Source organism: Cyclopterus lumpus, chromosome 19 (genome assembly GCF_009769545.1).
Source record: "Cyclopterus lumpus isolate fCycLum1 chromosome 19, fCycLum1.pri, whole genome shotgun sequence".
In the NCBI taxonomy this organism is placed as follows: domain Eukaryota; kingdom Metazoa; phylum Chordata; class Actinopteri; order Perciformes; family Cyclopteridae; genus Cyclopterus; species Cyclopterus lumpus.
Window position 1 is genome coordinate 4,691,812 of NC_046984.1, and position 21,708 is coordinate 4,713,519.

Below are 21,708 nucleotides of genomic sequence, written 5' to 3' on the forward strand. Positions count from 1 at the left end.
CACAATATATGCATTATGGCTATAGTCTGCTACACTTTATATTTTGTGAGAAAAAAAAAAGAGAAGAATTAAAGCAATTTATAGATAGAAGAGATATTTCTCCTAATTTAAAATGGCCAAATATGGATGCCGTTAACGTTGTGATTATACATTAAATATCACATCTCTACTGGGAAGCATTGTGACGAGGCGACACATCGCGGTAACCGCTGCCTGCTGGGGAAAAAATGCCTCTGCCCCTTGAGTGAAAGAGAAATTGCAGCAGATTTGTAGCGTTAACTGTCAGAAACAATCTTATGGTGGAGAAGTGAAGCTTTTGGCCTCACGAGGGCCCGTTATGTGCCGTCGTCGTCACTGTCAAAAATGGGCTCTCGGTTACTCGTGCCTTTATAAGGTGTGTGTGTGGTGAGAGGGAATTAAGCGGCTTATTTGTTGACTGTATGATTGTAGCACAACAAGGTTCCCGCTGTGGCTCTGATGTTAAATCGGATGTTGACACTTTCCATCGAATGAGTGGAGCTGTACACTGTTTCTAAACACAGTTTTTGACCACTAGAGGTGCTATGGAGCGGGCCCCTGTTTTTTAAATTTTGTATCGCACGAGTGTAAGTAGGTTGTGTGATACAAAATAAATCGACCAATGGACAGTTGGTATAACTTGGCAATAACATGTGTTGACAAAGGCAAAGAAGGAGACTGCTCGTCCTTAAATAATGGGTGTTAACAAATGAGGTGCAAATGTTTTCTGAGGAAGGAAATGCATTCAACACATGAGCCCAAAAGGGATACACACAACGTGCTTTGGTGAGATGAACTGGTCGATTGGTGCATCCCCTATGACACTGGCTATTAGCCTCAATCAAACCTGTGATAAACAAATATCTTACTCTAGCTTTGTGTTCCCAACATTTCAGCTAATCAGTGTGCATAAGAGAAAATCCCCTCCAGCAGAGAACTAGGAATTCCAGACCATAATCATGGAACATCTAACACCGCTGCGAGGGATAGACAAGAAGCATGGCAACATATCGCAGACAAGTTAAATGCGTAATGCTGCGTTCACACCAATATTCACAACGCTTTACTCGCCCGACTATTTGTGGTTTATTCATTCACTTCATTCGCGCTGGAGAAGGGGCGTGGCTTATCTCTGTGGCTTGTTATAATTTCCGCCATCCACCATGGAAGAAATAACCACTATTTCTCATTCATACTTGTTGTGGACATCCCACAAACGTCAAACGCCCTCGTGTCTGGGTTCATAACGTCACCCGTAGGCTCACACAGCTCGGTAAATTTCACGACTCCGTCTAGATAACTGGATGAAAATGTGCTTTATTCGCATCCATTCTCGTCTGTGCATTGACTCATTTTAAGTGCCTCATCACCCCAATCAATCCGATTATATTTCTTTAAATGTGCCTTCTGGCAGTCGGCTTAATGGCATGCATCATCCAATGAGATCTAAAATAATGATCTCAGCTCTTTCAGAACAAGTAGATCATATATATGTGTATATACATGTATGTGGAGATTACCATATAGAACTAGGAGTTTGAATATGTGCGTGCGAATCTGTGTATGGGTGGATCAGTATGTATGTATGTATTATTCATAATCACAAATTCAATCAATTGAAGCAGTGAAAATAAATTGTGTGTGATTCTCTCTATTCTTCTCATGAGTCACCTTAATCATTTTCTACAATATTCTGGAGTCGTGGATGCAGCCCGGCCATTTGGCCTCAACATTTGTTATGAGGCAGGAGGAGTCACAGATCATCTAAGATGCCTTGTGGGCAGAATGGATAGCGCTCATATAGGAAGTCATCAGGACGTGATCAGAACTCTCTCCCTATGAAACCTTAATCTAACTAATATCACTCCTTCATCAATGGGATCTCTGAGGAAGGGAGCTGCCAGCTTATCCAGCTAACTTAACTTAGCCTGCACTGGAGCAGGTTCAAGTTTTTGGATGTGTTGCTATGGTGATTTTGCTAAACTTGCTCCGTGGAACCGAAAAGCCTGATTTATGGAATCTTATCCGGAAAATTATCCGGCTAACTACGTTAGCCAGGTACGAGGAACGGGGCCCAGGTCAGTCAAAACAAAGCCGGAGCAGGTTAGCAATTATTTGGTTTCTAAATGCTGAGATTTTGCTGCATGAGCTCTTTTTCTTTTTGTGTTGCTCCTTTCAGTACTTCAGAGAGCAAATCCATTGGCATTTCTGGGAGGCTGGACTAGTTCATTCGTTATATAGCATTTTCACAGATTTACAAATGTAAGTCTTTTGCATTTTCCGCTTCATTTTGTCAGAATAGTTCCAGAAAACCTCACGTGCAGACATATGATGTGGTTGGTAAAACTCATTAAGACTTCCCTCTGATCACAACTATGCCATCCCCTCCTCCTCATTATAAAAGATAGGTCATGTAGTTGGCTGCCATTTCTTGCCCCAAAGAAAAAAAAGATGAATTATTGAATTACGCTAGGTAGCAGACTGAGTAATAAAAGTATGGCAATTAATATTCTGCATAAGTATCACATTTGTCATTATACAGTAGACCTAAATAAACAGAACTCCTGAAGGAACACTTTGATTCCTCCTCATGCTGACTGAATTATTTAGGACGCATTAATATGAGACGGAACGGGAATGGTTTTGAGCGTGCATGTCTGAATCCATGCTCCTTTGAGTGTGTACATGCTTGCAAGCCGCTTCTTGCCACTTCAAATAGCTGGAGAGCAGCAGGAGTCGACGCACTGATGTATTAAACATGCGTTGTTATTGTTCACCGTCATAAAATAGTGATATCAGAAACAGATTCTGTCTGAAAGGTTAGTTTAAATGTTGTTCATAGAGAACACTGTGTTTCTATATTTCTATATACTGCAATCAAACACTATACATTGTTTTTTGTTTGAATCGGATAATGATTGTGTATTTGAAATTGTTAAATTATTTCAAATATACACACATATATAAATGTGTGATTTGGAGACTACATTTCAGTAGTTATCTTGAAATAAAGTGTATAATATATTATAACATATATATATTATAATATATAGAAATAATTTATTTCAAGATAATTACTGAAATGTCTACTTTCTTCAATTCACACATTCCTTGCAAAGATCTTATGGGAGTTCAAACCGAACCAGGACCCGAGTCCTTATTTCCAAAGCCGCTAATAAAAGCTTCTCTACTCAACATTCAAAAGGCACAATATAGCTGCAAACAACAATTTGCTATGTAAAGATATCATCATCACAGAAGCGTAGCGCCCACCCTCTGGTGCCCCCCCCCCCCCCCCCCCAGGTAAACACTGTTATCTCCTTCAGTACTGTTGCCATTGTTTGCCAACGCTGGTAGCATCATTAACTGTGAGCGGCCCGTTCAGCCGCCGGGCTTTAGAAACGCTCCCAATTTTGTGTTGAGCCCCTTTGACCATCTCAACCCTTCTGCTCGCTCCAGCACCTACTGTGTCACATCGGGTGGATCTCCAACAGTGGCAGAGCAGCTGCAATTACACGTGACCATTACAGAGTGGACATTTTTTTTGTTTTTCCATTTCTGCAGCAAGTGATCAACATATTTTGCTTTTTAAATGGAAAATAATGTGTTTTTTTTAGTCCCCTTGTGTTATTGATTGTGCTGAAGAGGACTTTTAAGAGCTCGAACAGAAAAAAACATCCTGCTTAGTAGATCAACTTAAGGTAAAAGAAGGCAATACATACCATCCACATTCATATACCGCACATCTGAAGGTCTAAAAGGACGGGACTTTTTAGCATGTTTATCTTCTGTGATGGCTGAGAAAGCAGTGACTGCTGCTTAATGGAGAAGCCTTGGAAACCAAGAGGGGGCTTGAAAAGGTGGACAGGAGGAAATAACCCCAACATGAATCAAGTATCCTCAGATTGGAAAGAGCAACCAACCACCAATCATTTGAAGGCAGAAATATGGAAAATTATCAAATCTCGAGAAGAAGTTGAAAGATTGAGAGGAAATAGTGTTAAGTGGTCCATACGAATATTAATTTGATCGCTTTCCAGAGGAGTTATATTGCAAAAAAAAAACATTTAATGGAGTTGAAGTGTGTAAGAGAAGCCTCACAACGACAGATGTCATCTGGCAAAGTGCATCTGAAGTTTGGAGAGCAGTCTTTGGGCATCGGCTGAGTGAAGGACAGAACTGTCATTCAACTATTGTACAACGCACTCGAAATCTGTCTCAAAGTAAAGTAAAGTCCCGTTGAGCCTCACTGGACAAAAACAATGGTGCTGACATCAACAGGCTGTGCCAGCGTTGAAGCTGTACGATGATTGTATTTGTTGCGCATATGATCATTTGACTATTTTGTGACGCTTACAAATAGTAGTTGGTATTAGTCTCTTTTTCAGTAATTTTGTGACAGCTTAATATAGATGCTCCGTCCGTGTTTACGTATCTTTTCTTGTGTGACCTCTTTCCAGCCAATCAGGCTCAGTGAATAGCTGTGATGTCGAAGAGCGCGCAGCAGTTCGCTCTCCTGTCTCGACATGACATATTTAAATGGCAGGGTAGTGGGCTAAAATTATGTTGTCAGACCAGTGGACACCACCTGCTCTGATTTTGGAAAAAAGGTAACTCCCAACTCCCTCACAACGTGGCATTTCAGCCTTTTCTATGTACATTGTTTGACGTATAAAACTGCATACTTGCACTGAGCTACACAGGCCCGAGGAAATATGACTCCCTGCTTGCAAAATGTTGTTTGAATTGCAGGAAAAAAACTTGACATATATATTTTGTGTGTGTTCTTCTCTGTTTACTGTGTGGCCGACTCACTTGGTATGCCCTCAGACAAATCCACAGGGATGCAGTGAATTTGTAACTAATCCGTAGAAGCTAGTGTGAAATATATATTCATACCGTGGACTTGAGCGCTGCAGGAAATGTCTAACTCCACCGTAAACACAGAGGGCAGCTGGGATTCAAGACCCATGAATTTAGGACACCGCCTTGGCCGCACTCTCCGAAGGTAAGTGTTTCTGTCAATGTTTGAGTTGCAGCTCATCGGAACGATGCAATTCTGTCTGCTCGTGATTATTGCTTCACCTTCTTTTTCTGTCCGAGTCTTCAGACTCCTCCAATTTTAACGTGTTTTTCAAGCAGTTCCTGTCTCCCTTCCTTTCTTGTTTGTCAGTTGAGCACCTCCAGCTGCTTACCCTAAAAATAACATCAAGGCAACTGACGACTTCTCGCGGCGCTTTCACTGAGATCTATGGGACATTCAGCGGCTCTAACTGACAGCGGCCCTCTGCATCGGCCTCCCCTGAGATTGAAATGGGAATAAACTGCCATTATTCTCAGGATAGTAATGGAAACGAAGAGGAAGGTTGAGTCTTTTAAAATGACTCAGACGTGTGTAGTGTTCCAGCTATGGTTAATGAGCAATGCTCAGGTGCATCAAACTGTCACCTGTGTCTGCGTGACGGGACCTTCTCACAACCGACCGGCTGTATTTATACCATTAATGATGGGATGGCGACATCCCAGTTAGGAGTGCGGGTTTCGGAGCCTCGCTATCGTGTATGCCGGCTCACTCGCGTGGCTTTTCGGAACAATTTGTTGGAACGGGGACGTCGTTTTTTGATTTGGACTGAATATTTTTCTTGAACAGTAAAACAATTTGGGAAACACTTTCTATGACACCCATGTCTCTACTGCTTTATGAACATACTTATAATGTGTTACAAACTGCTTATAGCACTGTATAAGTATAGTTATAAACACTCATATTCAGAATGATGTACAACAATGTTAATTATGAAGCATTTCATGATGTAGAATCAGACTACTTCAACATTGCTGGTCACTCACTGACTATATTTTAGCAAGGATTTAATTCCCATAGTTGTAATACATTAAAAGAAGGTTAATAAATAGATATGTTAATAAATCCTTGTTTGCTTTCAATAAAAGGGGATTTTTTCACTTTTCTTGAAGCGAACAATGACCAATTAGAGTAAATGATAGTCCCATTATAATGCATCATAAAAGTAATAATAATGCATTATAAAAGCAGTATACATTATAATACACAATGATCCTTTAAAAAAGACCAGCAATTAAGAGTGATAAATGACCTTGTAAGCAAAAAAAAAAAAAGCTTTATAATGAGTTATGATTGTTATAAGACATTAGGAAGGTATTAGGAATCTGTAAATTGATGTGAAAAGCAGTTACAAAGTTATAAGCAGAATATAACACATAATAAGTTTGTTTATAATGCATTATAGACATAGGTGTCATAGAAAACCTTACCAAAAATTGAACAACCACATGATTTTGTGACAGTAGAAATGATATGTTTGCAGCATCATTTCAAAAAGCTACACTCGCTAAACATGCTTCTGCTTATTGTGAACTATTAATGGGAACCTGCAGAAGTACACGGAGCGGGATACGCCTCCTCATGTGTGCAGATTATTTATTATTGGATCCCTTCCTCATGACTAATAAATAATCTGCACACAACGGAGCGTATCTCTGCATTAAAATACGGCAAAGTGGAGCAACAACTGGTTCAGGTGATACTCGGTCCGGACCAAAGGAGCCGAACTACAGCCCGTTCGCATGGAGCGCGTTCCCTTGTGCTCACCGAGAGACCGTCAGCAGGCACGCAGCTGGGAGAACACACTGACAGAGGAATTATAATGTCTTCCTCTTTCATTTAATAGTTTCTCCTGCATTTATTTGGCCTTTCTAAAACCGTACGTAGCTAGACTTCACAAACGTGTATGCGTACGTATGTGACGAAGTGGGCGTGATGTCATCAAAGAAAAACACACTGGCGAGCTATCCAGATTGAAACACCCAATTAGTGTCACAGATGGACAGACGAGGGAAGGAAAGGAAGGACAGAAAAATCTGGACAGTGGGAAGAAGCCATCAGAGAAGCTCCAGGTGAGATTTCCGTGGTAGCCAATGCAGTCTCTCTTCATGCATTTTTTTTATCTGCATCAGTGTGATCTGGGGCCTAAAAGGTGCCCGGAGTGGGACGACAGAGGCTACAGCTGTTTTGTTTTTCTGAAATCCAGCACATTTTGCAAGAGCTGATGCGGGTATATGAAGGGAGGCTTGCCTGAGAGAGGTCCAGCTCTACCTATCCTGATGGTCATCTCATCAGAGTCCAAGAGTTGGAACGACGGCTCGTCCGCTTTCTCTTTGGCCAGCTTGGAGTCGGGGGGAAGAGCCAAGGCTATGTGTGGGTCAGCACCTACACCCTGTGGATAGAGACAGCAGGGGTTAGACTCCATTTTTATGAACAGACGATCCCCGGAAAAACAGGAACAACTTCATTTTATGGGTCCCCTAGTTTCCTGCTTATAGTATGAGAACGTTCCTAATCTAAAAACGAGCTGGTATGTTATATTATATTCTTAGTAAATACCTCAAAATGTCTGCCATTTGCATTTTAGGAAGAAGTATTGAGCTCTTTTAGGTCAAATTAGCATGACCACAATGTAAATATACTCGCATTAAAAGACAATCACTTGTGAAATAAATTCCTATTAAATATTGCTATTGATATGGATGTATGCGCCATGTAAGCACAGCATCAGTGAAACCTTGAAACTGGATTTTGACATGGGGGACATGCAGATGCGAGTAAATCAGCACCAGCTTTACTTTTTTGTACAAAGAGCCGCTTCAAAAGCTTGTTTAATTAAATAAAGTGGTCGATAATCAGTTACAGTGCACTGCGCAACAACATTAAATTACCCTTAATAAGTCAGAACAAAGATCAAATTTCAACACCCACAAATTGAATTCATTTCCGACTATCAGAGGTCAGCAAATACACAGCAGGCCGAGCAATAAATTAGATTTGATGAAAACAAAGAGCCCACACACTCAATACGCAAACCATTAGCTGAATAATGTCTAAAGGCAAGGGATAAAAAAACTCCATATTTCCTCTGCTTCGTGGCTGCAACATCTACATTCCTGTCCGGTCACAGATTAAGTGCTGGGAGAGCTCGCGTGCGTCAGAGTACATAGAATGTACTCCCATGTATTCTTGGAAACACACTCAAGTTTTGTGTAAACGATTCAAGGAGAACATTGACAAATAGTCATAATTTTCTTTATTAATTTCACGATTGCAGAAGTTGCAAAATATTTGGGGTTGTTGCAAGAAAGATATTTGGGATTACATTATTTAAAAATTCAGATTCATGTTTGTTACCATCTCCCAATATCAGGATTTGGGTGCATTGAGATAAACACTTGATAAAACATGATGTAGTTATGACTCTTAAATGTCAAATTGACTTCCAAAGTGATCTAAATTGATTTAAAAAGACAACGTTTATCAACAGCCTCCAAGACAGTATTTACTAGATGCACCATTGGCAGATATCTCAGTCTCTATGTGCTTTGCACGTCTGGACGCTGCCATTTTCTCATTCTTCTCCCCACAAACCGGATCAAGCCCTTCAGATGCAACCTGAAGGGCTTGATCAGGTTTTGCAGAGGAGAAGATCAGAGCTTCATCCTCTCAATATGAGTGACATCTGGACTCGACGAGGTCCCTCAGGACATTATCATATTGCTTTGAGGCGATTCCTGTGCAGCTCTGGCTTTGTGCTGGAGAGCAAATGTCTTTCACAGTCACAGGTTTCCTGCAGACTGCATCAGGTTTTCACCCAGGAGTTCCCCACTTCCCCATGGGGATAGTATGTTTATGATGACTTTGGTCTCAGGACGGAGGCTTAGATTTCCTCTCTTGGCCATTCTTCCAACAGTCTCTAGAATCTGAGCATATTTTTGCACTGGTTATGAAATATAAAACAAACAGCATTTATTTTCATTTAAATCATACATTTTTTCTGAACGTATATATAAATAAATATGCCTATGAAATTAATAGTGACATAAATAAGTGAGGCAGATAAATATATAAATAAATGTAAATATAAACATATATGTTAGTCAATATTGTTCAATAAATAAATCATTTTTATATTTGTTATTACGTTTGTCAAGGGATAGACATAGTTATGTATTTCATTAGCATATCTATTTAAATTAATTTGAACAAAATGGAATTCCATTTGAAGTTGTTTTAAATAATATTCGTCATTCTTGCTCTACAATTATTACCCAGCAGCAATTAGGCGTATGAGAAAGATGCAGCCTAAAACGCTGCACGGGGAGAGACAATAATTAAGAGGAAGATTGCTGAGCCATAATGAGTGAGGCGGTGCATGGCATTTGGGGATTGTTGTGCTGAAAACACTGGATTCTGCATAAATAGACCCGTTCAACATTTCGCAAGAATTAATGTGGCAAACAGTTTGCATGTATTTTACGAGCTGTTGCAAGATCGGTAAATACATCACTTTCCACCTTTAGTTTTTTTCATGACCTATTATTGAGAGAAGAATATGCCATCTCTATGTGTGTTGATATGTGTGTGGGCATGACTGAGTTAGTGTGTATTTAGTTGATTGTGTGTGTGTGTGGGGGGGGGGGGGGGGGGGAGACCAAAAATCCTTCACCATACTCTTACCAGTCTCCAAACCCCTCCCACTTTTTCTTTTGGCAATTGCCGTAGCTCTTCTTTCTTTCTTCACCTAAATGACCAAGGCAGGCGGCAGATCTGGTGATACTACCATAATCACCAATCTCTGGCCTTGTTCTGGTCCCAAGTACACTCATGAACTGCCCGGGGTCTCGTGCTGATCCCCACACCCGCCTCGCCCCTCTCACCCTGGGCAGCACTGGAAATGTCTAGAGTCCAGCCCCTCTCAAGTACTTTGTTTCCATCCTAAAGCCGGTCTGCCTTGCTAGGGGTCAGAACACCAAGGTCATCATCTGCCTTTGCCTGCGGCTCAAAGTTCACATGTGTATGCTTATAATGCTAAATATATGTTGGATATTTATAGTTAACTGCCAATTTATTAATATGAACAATGCCACAAAAACCTCTCTCTGGCATTTCAGCTGGCTGAAAGCCACCACAAACTTTTTCTTTTACCAGATCACAGTTTTGGACACAGCTGGTGTTGGTAATGGAGACTCACTGGCCCAAAACAATAATACATGTTTATTGGAAACTCTCTAAATAAATTGTTTCTCTCTACACAGTGTGCTGATTTGTATCTTGGCAATATGAACCAGCACACAGAGAACTGCTTGAAATGTACTCAAGTAACACCATTTTAGTGTGGTTTACTATTTCACTCGCCAACTGGTCTACGTTTCCACCCACTCGTTCTTGACTGAAGAAACGATGCCTATAGTACAGATCTTCATGTGCTTCAGCCGGACTCCATATGAAAGTACTCCAGCTATCTGATGTTTGTGTGATTCATCCTGTGTGAAAGCTGCAGCAGGAGAGAGGTCTCAGAGGACTTGTCACCGTTTGACGAGGAAGGCAGGAGTCGAGAAAGAGGCAGAAAAAAGTCAATGTGGCAATTCCCCTGATCCATCAAAAGCACTCAAGCACACTGTGCACACAGTGCACACACACACACAATCTCTAAATGACTTGTATGATCTGATTTATACACTCCTGCAATCTCCACTTCAAACTTTTGGCCGAGTTCAATCTATTAAATCACGGAGACCAACTTTGTGAAGTTAAGCAAACCCTCACATATCAGGCATTAAAGACTACTTTTGGCCATTCCTTCAATCCGGACAACTGGGTGAGCTGCATAGGTTTGACCGTCTGACACGTTGACATCTGCTATGTTAATAATATAGGAACATTATTTTTGTAATACTTTCTACAAGGCTTAAATACTTAAGTAATGTACGCCAATGTTTGCCAAAAAAACCTGTTCCGGTAAACAAACACAAAGTGCGCCATGGGCCTCGTCCCCCTTCAACTACTAAAAACAAGATCCCCTTCATGCCGCCTGCCTCGGCAGTAAATTGCAAACTGTCTGTCAGACACTAGCGGCTCTGTTAATCCGTCCATCAAACAAAAGGAATCTTATATTTATGACGTTGACATATTGCTTATTACTATTGCAACATAAGTTGGATGAGCACGCTGAGCAACGTGTCATAATGCTAAATGCAAACTGGTCAAACCGGTTTAAGCTCGCGACACCTGACCGGACTGGCAAAGCCGGAAATCCACCCGACTCTGAGTTGATCCAGGATCATATATTCAAAGGAATTACGCACAGGCCCGCTAGGCAGCAGTGTCACGTTTGGCAAACACCAACAAACCACATCATCCATGAAACAAGCATGAACAATTTGGACTCATCAGCATACGTTGGAGAGTTGTGTGCGTAAGCTCCACTTCCAGCCCATGTGACTTGGGGTTACCCAATGCGCCCTTCACAAAGATGTTCATGTACGTCTCTGCAGGCGAGCAAATTACTGCAACTTCAAAAGTATTGGCGGTCCAGCCAAAGCCCCGACTATAAAAACATCAACGAGCCACGTCGTTGCACATGTCACTTTTCAGTGTCCAGCTGATCCCAATGGCAGAACAAACACGTTGGGGGGGGGGGGATGATGGGATGCTGATTTTTTTTGAAAAGGAAGACCCACTTTCCTTGCAGGTGCAGACTAACAAACATGATGGCAGTAAAACAGCCAAGGATGTGTAATTTGCCCGGTTGTATGTTTAGCAATGTAATCACCGTTTTTATCCGGCTTCAAAATAGCCACTGAGGTACTCTGTGTACATTCTTTTTTTAAGTATTAACATTTGGAAACCTGGATGTTTCAATTTGCATAGCTGGGAATTTTATTTGATGAATTAATACATTTTAAAGGTTTGTTTTTCAGTCATTTTGGGGACAATGTGTCATTGCGTCAAAAGTGACTTTCGTATTGAATCTAAATGGACCTCTTATCCAATTTCTACCTTTGAACTGAGAGGGGTCACCAGGACTATTATTAGAGCACCCAGCACTGTAATCACCACAGAAATCCACCTCTGCACAAACCGGTAGAACAAATACATTACAGATATATTAAGTAGAGTAGAGACCTGTAATGCACTCCCCTCTTTCATTTGCCGTTTTAATTAATTAATTTGCATCTGAATACATGGTGAACGTCACCCAGCAGATTGCTAGTCACGCTGTCATCCTCATCGCTGATGGACATAGGCGCACAACGGTTCAATGGCCTTTTCTTCTCCAACTGAACATCTGACATTTAGAAATAATCAAGGGAAGGCTAGAAATGAGACAGCAGGCCTTTTTTACATGACATTCCATTTTACCTTGGGGGAGCGATTTGTGCATTAATATGCAAATACCTGCAACAGGTTTCAGGAAACTGCAACAGATTAAACATATCTGGGGTCAGTTATGGATTACCCCATTCAGCTTCACTCCTACACGATCATCTCCAAAGGCCAAAATGATTCAGTAAAGTTTAAGTTGGAGAAGTGAGCCGTGTAGGGGCGGCTTAGACTATCATTAGGATATGGACAGAGCAGTTAGAGGCCAGAGGCCAGGAGGATAGATGACTTGATGCCCGAATGACTTGGCGTCTCTCTTGATAGATCAGAGGGATGCTGAGGAAGAGGCCAGGACCGGCACACATCAGATCTTCCGCTGATCAACATCCATTCCATCTGCATCTATGAAGTGGTGTTCAATCCCCCAATGTGCAATCTGTCGTCCCAAGTTCTATCTCGAAGTTTCCAGGATAAACAATTAAATGAAGAAGGTGTCTGTCCTTCGATGTCCACAGCCGCTCATCTGAATAAACTTCCCACTCGGCGAGAGTATCGCTGATGGAGCAAGGAAGCGGAATGTCGAGTGTGAAGTCGTTTGAATGAGCAGTTCTTGAGAAAGATGCAAGAGGCAATGGTGGAGGCCAAAGCATTCAGGGATGTTTTAAACGGGCGCTGCAACAATAACTTGTAACAATGCAAAAAAAGTACAAATTGCCATTGCATGTCTAACATTTTAATAACCTCGGTAGAACTTGGCTTCCAAACAAATCAAGGGAGATTAAATGATTTAGAGAGAAAGTCATGTCGCTACCTCATGAACTACTCGTTCAAAACTTGGATGTCATGGTTTACTATATTAGAATCTGCAATGTCATAGAAATGTAGCTCATCTGTGACCAGCTTTGCACTGTGGATGGGTAATCCTTACTGCTTCTGTAGTGTACGAAGGTTTTATTGGTTCTCTATGGTGACATGTTGCCAGTGAGACACTGTATAAGTTGCTTCACAGTATGTTTTAGGGTGACAAATTACCCAATCTTTCCGGAATATCTTCTTAGTACGGATGCCTTAAAAGGTGTAGCGTGAAAATATTACATTTGTCAATTAGGTATGCTGGCATATACGTGTTTTCTTCCTTTCTCTCCTTTGCTTAAATAATGTGATCTTGAAAAACATGAGAATAAAAAAAACTAATGTGCAGTTAATTAGCTTTGGTTAATTAGCGCAATGCTGTTGGTGTTACAGTAATGATTCTCTAATTCTAATGATTCTAAAACTAATTTGTCTTCATGCTGGAGGTGTTATCCCCAATGGTATTCACACACACACACACACAGACACACACACACACACATACTTCTTGATCTCTATTTGCCATTGTAGCAGTTGTTTACAATTACTGCATTTTCCGTAGTTTAGGAGTGTTTTTTAGAAGGCTACTTTAAAAACTCCTGCCCTCTCTACCTGTATCTTATAATGTTGCTGGGTATCGACCTCAAGACAGTGACATGTAATGAACGCGTATCCAAGAGAAAGAAATGCCAACTTTGAAAGTTGTTGGCGAGCTGCTAATGACAAATTGTTGTCATTTTCTGTAAGCGAACAGTGAAACCATTACCATCTAACTCTACTGTCTCATCAAAGTAATTAAAAGTAGTTATTATTAGTAATGATGTTAACGTTTAGAATCAGAACTACATCACGATAATGGTTCTCTGCCATGTTCAGGGTTCAGGTTACATTGCATGTAAAGATGCAACAAACAAGCACGTGACACGTTTTCTCAACATCGCACGAAGCAAAAAGTGTTACCGCGTTGACCTTTGGACCAGCGCAATATAATAACTCGCAAAAACGCCCACTCGTAGCAAATCTGCATTCATTACCAATATGATAATTACTGCCACATGAAAGGTTAATCAACGTTAATCAAGTGCAGTGTTATTGTCCTCAACACACAGGGACACAAGGAATTATAATGTTTTCATAATGAATAGACTCGCATTAGGACGACGCCACAACTCTTTTCGTTTTCTACAATTAATGTGAGCGTACAGCATCACACACACACACACACACACACACACACACACACACACACACACACACAAACTTTCTGAAAAAGTAGACGTGTCATTATTGATCAACACTGATGACGGCGTGTGTGTGTGTGTGTGTGTGTGTGCGCGCCCATGTGAGCTGACATCCTGCCAGAAAGAATGAGGTCTCCTGGTCTGGCATTCAGCTCTTAATTAATGAATTATTAAACTGCTGGTAAAGTATCGTTTAACATTAACAACCAACACACACACACACGCACACACACACACATCCACGTGTGTGTAATGAGGTGTGAATCCTGTTGACATCTGAGGGATGGTGCTAATGATGATGATGTCAAAGTGACATCCTGCAAAGCAAAGACTTGATGAAAGGCACACATGTCTGTGTGTGTGTGTGTGCGTGTGTGTGTGTGTCTGTCTGTCTGTGTGTGTGGGGGTCTGTGTGTGTGTGCGTGTGTCTGTGTGTGTGTTATACTCAAAAGACAGACTTTCAGTGGAGTATTCCTTCAAGATTTTGTGAAGAATTCACATAAAAATGTGTTCATCACCAAATTAGCATAGCTTTGTTAGGAGCTATTCTTAAAAAAAAAAAAAAAAAATCGACGAAGAGCATAAGGGTATTAATTTGATTAATTTAAGTTGACCAGGCCCTAAACCACATGATCATAGTTAAGTTGGACGGGAAGGTGCCTGCGGCCCCAGGGGAGTCACGGTGATGCAATCCTCTTAAAAAAGGCCAAAGAGAGAGATCAAGAAACTAAGTTAGAGGGGAGCCCGAAAGGAGTACACGGGTCGGTTTTTGGCTTTCGTGAAATGGTTCTCAGTGTGCTGCTTGAAAAAAGGTTAGCCGGAGTGGGGCAGATGGAGAGAGAGAGAGAGAAATTAAGATCAGAAGGATCACGAGCTTCAGCTGAAGCCCTGGACTCTGACTTTTGTCTTTTTTTTTTTTGTTAGGACAGTTAGCAGTGGAAAAAAAGCCTCGAGGGTGTAATAAGCAGCGAGCTCGCTGAGCTTCATGCAAATTACTAGCAGCTTTTTGTCCGATCATTTCCCAATCACAGCTTTCTGCCCTGCATATGAACCTCCAGCTCGCAGTCAATTTGTCACCATAATCGCCCCCCCGTGTTGTGATGGAAAAGCACGCGGCTTCCAACGGATATTTGAATAGACAGAAAAACATCCGTACGACAAGCCTGGCTGGGTGACAATGCGAGCAACTCTGTGAAATAAATAGACCGTTTGACAAAATATCAAATCAGTCATATTTTTACCCGCTTTTTTTTTTCAATAGATTGTTATTTCACATCATGAGTACCGGCTGGTTCCCTTTTTGTCATGCATGAAAACAATTTATTGTGCGAGCCAAAGGCTGTCATTGCTTTTTACAATGAGACAGCCAGCATGTATAATAGAGAGAATTCACAACTCTGAGACGAGTGAGAGAAAGGTCATTTGAATTTTCGTAAAGACGTAAAATGGGTCATATTTTTCTTTGCTGCATTCAGGAGGAATAAAGTACAAAAATACACTCGAGAGCGCCTTCTTTCTGATTTAATACGACTCATTAGTGGCCCGCAAATACCACGCCGACGATGCTGAAAGAAGGTTGTTGATTTCCTTAATACACTCGGTATTCCAATAAACTACCTTGAAATTGTTGTATAACTGGCACTCCTCATCAACCACACGCTGGGTAAAAATGGATGCTTATTTTGCCCCAGATCTCGACTCCAAATAATTAGTTTTCTAAAGTTGATCCCATTCTGTCAGAGCCCTCGGTTCATTTCCCTTTACTGTCATCATAAATATTACAATGCCCCCCCCCCCGGTATCAATTACAAGGAATAATTGAACAAAAGAGTTTCACCAAAACATGTGAGCGAACTAAATTTAGCTCTATGTGGCCTAAAAATCCCGACAATGATGATACGGCAATAGACGCTACAGCTTAGTACGTTCATACTTTGAGAGAATATCATATGCTCGGCTAAATCGACCACTTATTCTGAGAAATAAAAGTCCTTTGTCTTGTATTCCTTGTATTTGACCGTGTTGCATCATTGCGTCTGCCGATTCGCTTTGCTTGATCTTGAAGTGATCTCGACTGGCAAAGTCGGAAAACTCGGAAGAATTATACAAGCCTTGCAAACGCGACTGCACCGCGGGAGGCCAAACAACGACAAAACAAGATTGGATTTCACGAGGGGGAACGAGGAGGCGCGACTTCAGAAGCCGGAGACTTCAGACGCCGCTCATGTCAGGTCACTCTCTGTGCTCTTTCCAGACAGAAAAGAAACACTGCAGTCTACTCGTGTCATCGGCACACGTTGATGTTTGCCCCTCGTTGTCTTCTTCGTCCATGTCGTTGTCCAACAGAGGCGCTCCCCTCTGCTCCTTGATGCATTTTCTCTCATTGCATCTATTTATGATGTTTATGATAAACGGGTCATCGCGAGGATCAATATGCAGGTCGATGAAAAGATACGATACTCCTGTCCCGTCTTCTCAGGGATTACGGTCGTGGATGACGTGTTCTGAAGACAAGTGGGAGGGGCCAGAAGAAGGGCTTTCAGCAAGTACCATTCTGTATTTTAAAAGGGTCACTACTGACACGTGATTTAGATATTTCCGTGTCTGGGAATAATTTGAGATTAAATATCACAGCCTAATCTTTTTCACGCAATTTCCTACTGCTTTTCTTAGTGGCATTTCGGCAATCGGTGTTTTTCATGATTTTAACGCATCGGGTGTAGTCCAGTGAATTATGGTTGAAGCAGTGGATCGAATGTCTCTCTCTCTCTCCGTCATTCATTAAAAATGTGTCTACAAAACGAGCGGATCATTTTCAAATATGGCAGGTGAGTGATGGATGAAGAGAGCAACGATTGCAATGGAGGCAGTAGTTGTATCGTCGTATTCTAATTCTGACAAAGTCACGGAATCGCAAACGTTGACGGGCAGCGACGTCGCACATCGCGGCCAGAGAAAAGAGCGCGAGCATGCCGCCTACTCGATCCCGCCTACTCGATCCCGCCCCTGGCGCGTGGCGTCTGTCGTCCCCCGCACTGAGCCCTCAGCGAAGGGCTTTGGCGGCTTGACCGAGCCGCTCAGCTCCGCTGTCCACTTTGCCTGATCAAAGATAACAAGCGTTCCGGAAGAGAGCGCGGGCCAAGTATTCCCTGAGCGGAGAGAGGCCTCGAGGACAGCTTTGATCTGACAATACCGTAACCATCAAAGCACTGCCAAGTGCATCGAGTCAGAGCGTCTGTGTGTGGGCTGAACGCCGCCCTTCCCTGGCCAGAGACCATCGCCCATCCACTTACGGGTCACCTCTGGCCTGCGGTGCCCTGTGGACTAGTCTCAAAAAGCAAACTGGCTTAGAGAGCTGTTGAGTCGCACCAATACTGCGAGCTACTTTACGATGCAAAAAAAAAAAAAAACACATCTAAAGCTAAGTAGCTGCTCGCTCCGGGGCGAAAGAAACAATCCTGTCCGGACGTCACTGCGCTTTAATCTCCCGTCTGTCTCGGAGGCAAAACTGTTTTGCATAAACAAAGTCCTGGATTGACAGCAGTGGTGCCGGGGCGCAATATTTACTGTCAAGATTGCCAACAGCTCGAAAATTAATGTGAAGCATTTAATGGTGCTCAGTGTTAACCTGAAGCGAGAGGGCTGTCAAGGGTTTTGACTTTAAGGGTCATCATCAGAACAGCAACAAACAAAAAACACACCTGAGATTGTCCTTGCAGAACACTAAGAGATTGTATCTCTATTTAAGTTAGTCTTCTACATCTGTGGTTCCTGCATTGTGAATTACATTTTGAGGGAAACGTATTTTGTAGTGGATTGATTTTGATTTACTGCAACAACAACAACAACAACAACAAAAATCAATTGAGTCGATGGAAGTCCATGTTAGGAGGTCGAGTGGTGGATGGGTCACAACCACCCAGGAGACGTCTGTTTGTTTCAATTCTGTAGTCAATTAAAGCCAAACAAGCCAAGGATGTTTTTATACTGAACCTAAATGTGTTACTTTGCCTAAACCTAAAAAAGCTGTTTTGTAATGCTTTGTTTCAATTTACAATTTACATGTTTCGAACTGTGACGGCAATCTGGGAGAAAAAGTATGTTTCCCTCGAAAAGAATAATTAAGAATGCAATTTAGCTGTGTGGAATTATACATTTTGTATACTTTAAACGGCTCTGAAATAGTTTCAATTGCTACAATAAGATATTGACAGTATCATTTTGGAAAAGAGACAGAGGATAGACAAGTGATGGAGCTAAAGATTGTTTCATAGACTCCACATCACAAATGAAATATTCAGCAAATTCAATTCCCAGGTCGCTACAAAGAGTCCCATAAATAAATGGTATTAAAATGTAAAAATGTATTTAATTTTCAACCATGCTATATATTTTCATCACTCAATTTTCCTTCTCAATATCCATATCGGAACTGAGCAGGTGCGCCCTATAATAAGAGCAATGGGTGGAAAAAAATGAAATATTAAGGTGTGTTGCCAGCGGTCCTGGGTGGGTCTATTCATTTCATGGAAAAACTCTTTTTTTTTGTATGATGCTGTATTTATTTATTTTCTTCTTATTCACTTCCATCCCAGTGTTTAGAAAATCCGGAGGTCAACTTCCATGTATGTCATTTTGTGTGATGTTTGAATTAAAGATGTAAGTTTCAAGGGAGTGGATGGACAATGCTGCCAGCGAGTCACACGCGGTGTCGCCTCCTGTCTGGGTTGCACTGGGCTCAGACTCAGGATTCACAGGAGTTTGTGATTTCATCACACTTGGTGGAACAATAACAAGCTGAAGAAAACTTTTGAGAAATGAACTGCAAGTTTCACTTTTACTGCAGAAAATACTGCTAAAATAATTGGGTATTTTTGTGAGACAAAATCTCACCTCTTGCGCTTAAGTATGTGCCTGTTTGTTTTCTGGATAGGAGCGATTACGACATGACACCAGAGCTTTGGACATCCCACGCAGTTTGTAGCGTACAGCGCTTAATAGCACTGACTGTATACTTTTATTGCTGCTTGAATTAGAGGGATAACTTTCTGCACCAATAACGCAGCATCACAGAGAAGACTATGGATTTTAAATGACGTTTCCATGGAGACGTGGTCCCCTTCAGAGACGTGAGGGACAATACAGAGAGTTTGTAATAAGGCTTAAGGAGATGCTATCGCCTGGTTTTTCCACACACACACACCCTTAAGGAGCTTGTTTCATTTTTGGATCTCCGTCTCAAGTGTTTTCAGCCAGGCCCGAGGTTTCTCTATCCTTATTACAGTTAAGGTCTTGCTCTCTCTCGCTCTCATTTGCTCTTACACACACACACACACACACACACAGTCGCCCCTCCACAGAGATCCGCTTGGGGGCCACTGAGTTTGGAAGGTGACATTTCAAAGGGGAATGATTATTCAGAAGGTAAGCCGGACAGCAGCCAGCGCAGTAGGAAAAACAAACACACACACACACACACACACAGTGGTTAGCGTGCCTCTTGTCATGAGATATTCAGCATGGAGAATGAGCTGTGTGTCCATGTGGTGAATAAATGAGGTGGAGAACCGCTGTTGGCTGCATGAATCATAGGGCTCCGTTGTTACCTACAAAGCCTGTCAGCCTCGAACCGCTGGGAAAACACCACACACACACACACACACACACACACACACACACACACACACACACACACACACACACACACACACACACACACACACACACACACACACACACACACACACACACACACACACACACACACACACACACACACACACACACACACACACACACACACACACACACACACACACACACACACAGGGAGCAAATCATCCACATCCCTGTAAAACCCAGTGAAGGTTGCCTTATGTTGCAAGGCTTAAGAAGCGCTATTGATAGCCGACACATCTGCTCAATTGCACGCAGTGACACTGAAGTAATGAGTGATGAACCGGAGACTGTTCAATGTGTGTATTGATGAACACGTTCACGACTCTTTTCCTCCGACTCACACTACGGAGCAGTCACAACCGCGTGTCGCCTAACTAGTAATTCTTAGCGCATTTTTATGTATGTTTTTTTAAAGCCTGAGCCACTAACACAAAAGAATAACGCCAAAACTGTCCCAATGTCTTGACCATGCTCCAACAGCTGTTCTGCTTTCAAGTCGTTGTGTCATTCCAAACGATCATCATTAAACATTACACAACAGAACTCGTCCGCATCACATCAAAATCACTGAACGCTATATCGCTCCATTTGCATTACCTCTCCTCTATTCGAAAGCTTTAGGTGTTTCCATGTTAAAGAGCAATAGATCATGAAAAAAAAATACTAAATCAGCTTTAAAATAAAAAGATCTTAGCCTAGACACAGCTGGAACATACCATTTTATTGTGACCACAAGTGCATGACATAACCTGTAATCCAAGTTGCAGCGTGTTTTTGACATGAGCTTTTATCATGTCACCCGGAAGGATTTAGTCATAGAATGACTGCTTTCTTGCAAAAGGAGGCTTTAAATATGTATGGCTTTTAAAATGACAGATATAACAAATCAGCCAGGTCAACTGTCAACTTAGTACCGGAGCCACGGGCTTGTACCTCGAGTCTCATTTGTCCTTTTTTCAAATGGATTTAGATGTGTATTTTCACATTGAGGTGAAGCACCTTATTACCGGTTTGATTTTTCATCCCTAGCATGGGAGAAGTTTGCTTTCAGGGCTTTCTGACAGAAAAGCATTGATTTGAACCTAAACCATGATCATTTTCCTAAAAACCAAACCAAGTAATTGCCTTAATTTAAGGGAATTTCTGTCAGAAAGGGGCACAATGTCAATAAGCCCTGAAGGCAAACGTTTCCCATGTGCGCCGAACTACGACTCGAATATATATATATATATATAAAATAATACAAATGTTGAATATACCTTGAGCACTTTTCTAACAAATTGCACTGTGTGTACATTGATTTGAGTTATTTTATATTTTTTAAACCCCAGATGTTTGTGAAAAACTATCTTAGAATGGTCTGCAACTCCTTATATTATGATATTGTTCTGTACATCAGCAGACAATGTGGCCACCCCAGATATATAGCTGGCCAAGCTTTGACACCAGAGAAAATCACCAGAGATATTATTATCTCATACATCAGACAAATTGAATGAGATTCATGTTCACATAATTACTTCCCACTGCAGGCGGCAGCTTCCTGTGGTTTCTTATACGCAGGCAATGGCACAGCATGTGATCCTTCAATACAGCTCCAATGGTTTCTATTTTTTCCTAATGATACATTATCACATTGAGAAGCAATGATCTCAATTACAGGGAGGAATGTTTCTTTATTGTGGAGTATGAGCCCAAGAAACTTATTGTACTGACTTTTCAGTG

At 41.6% G+C, this 21,708-nt stretch overlaps 1 protein-coding gene across 2 annotated transcripts in view; it reads right to left on the reverse strand.

The window, feature by feature from the left end:
- Positions 1-21,708, reverse strand: part of LOC117748903 (zinc transporter ZIP11-like) — a 75,468-nt gene that overhangs the window by 23,660 nt on the left and 30,100 nt on the right. Inside the window, exon 5 of one of the 2 annotated variants that reach the window (XM_034559033.1) lies at positions 7,133-7,274. In XM_034559033.1, coding sequence (XP_034414924.1) covers positions 7,133-7,274 — 142 coding nt within the window. The remainder of the gene's footprint in view (positions 1-7,132; positions 7,275-21,708) is intronic. The other variant, XM_034559034.1, reaches the window with a different exon arrangement.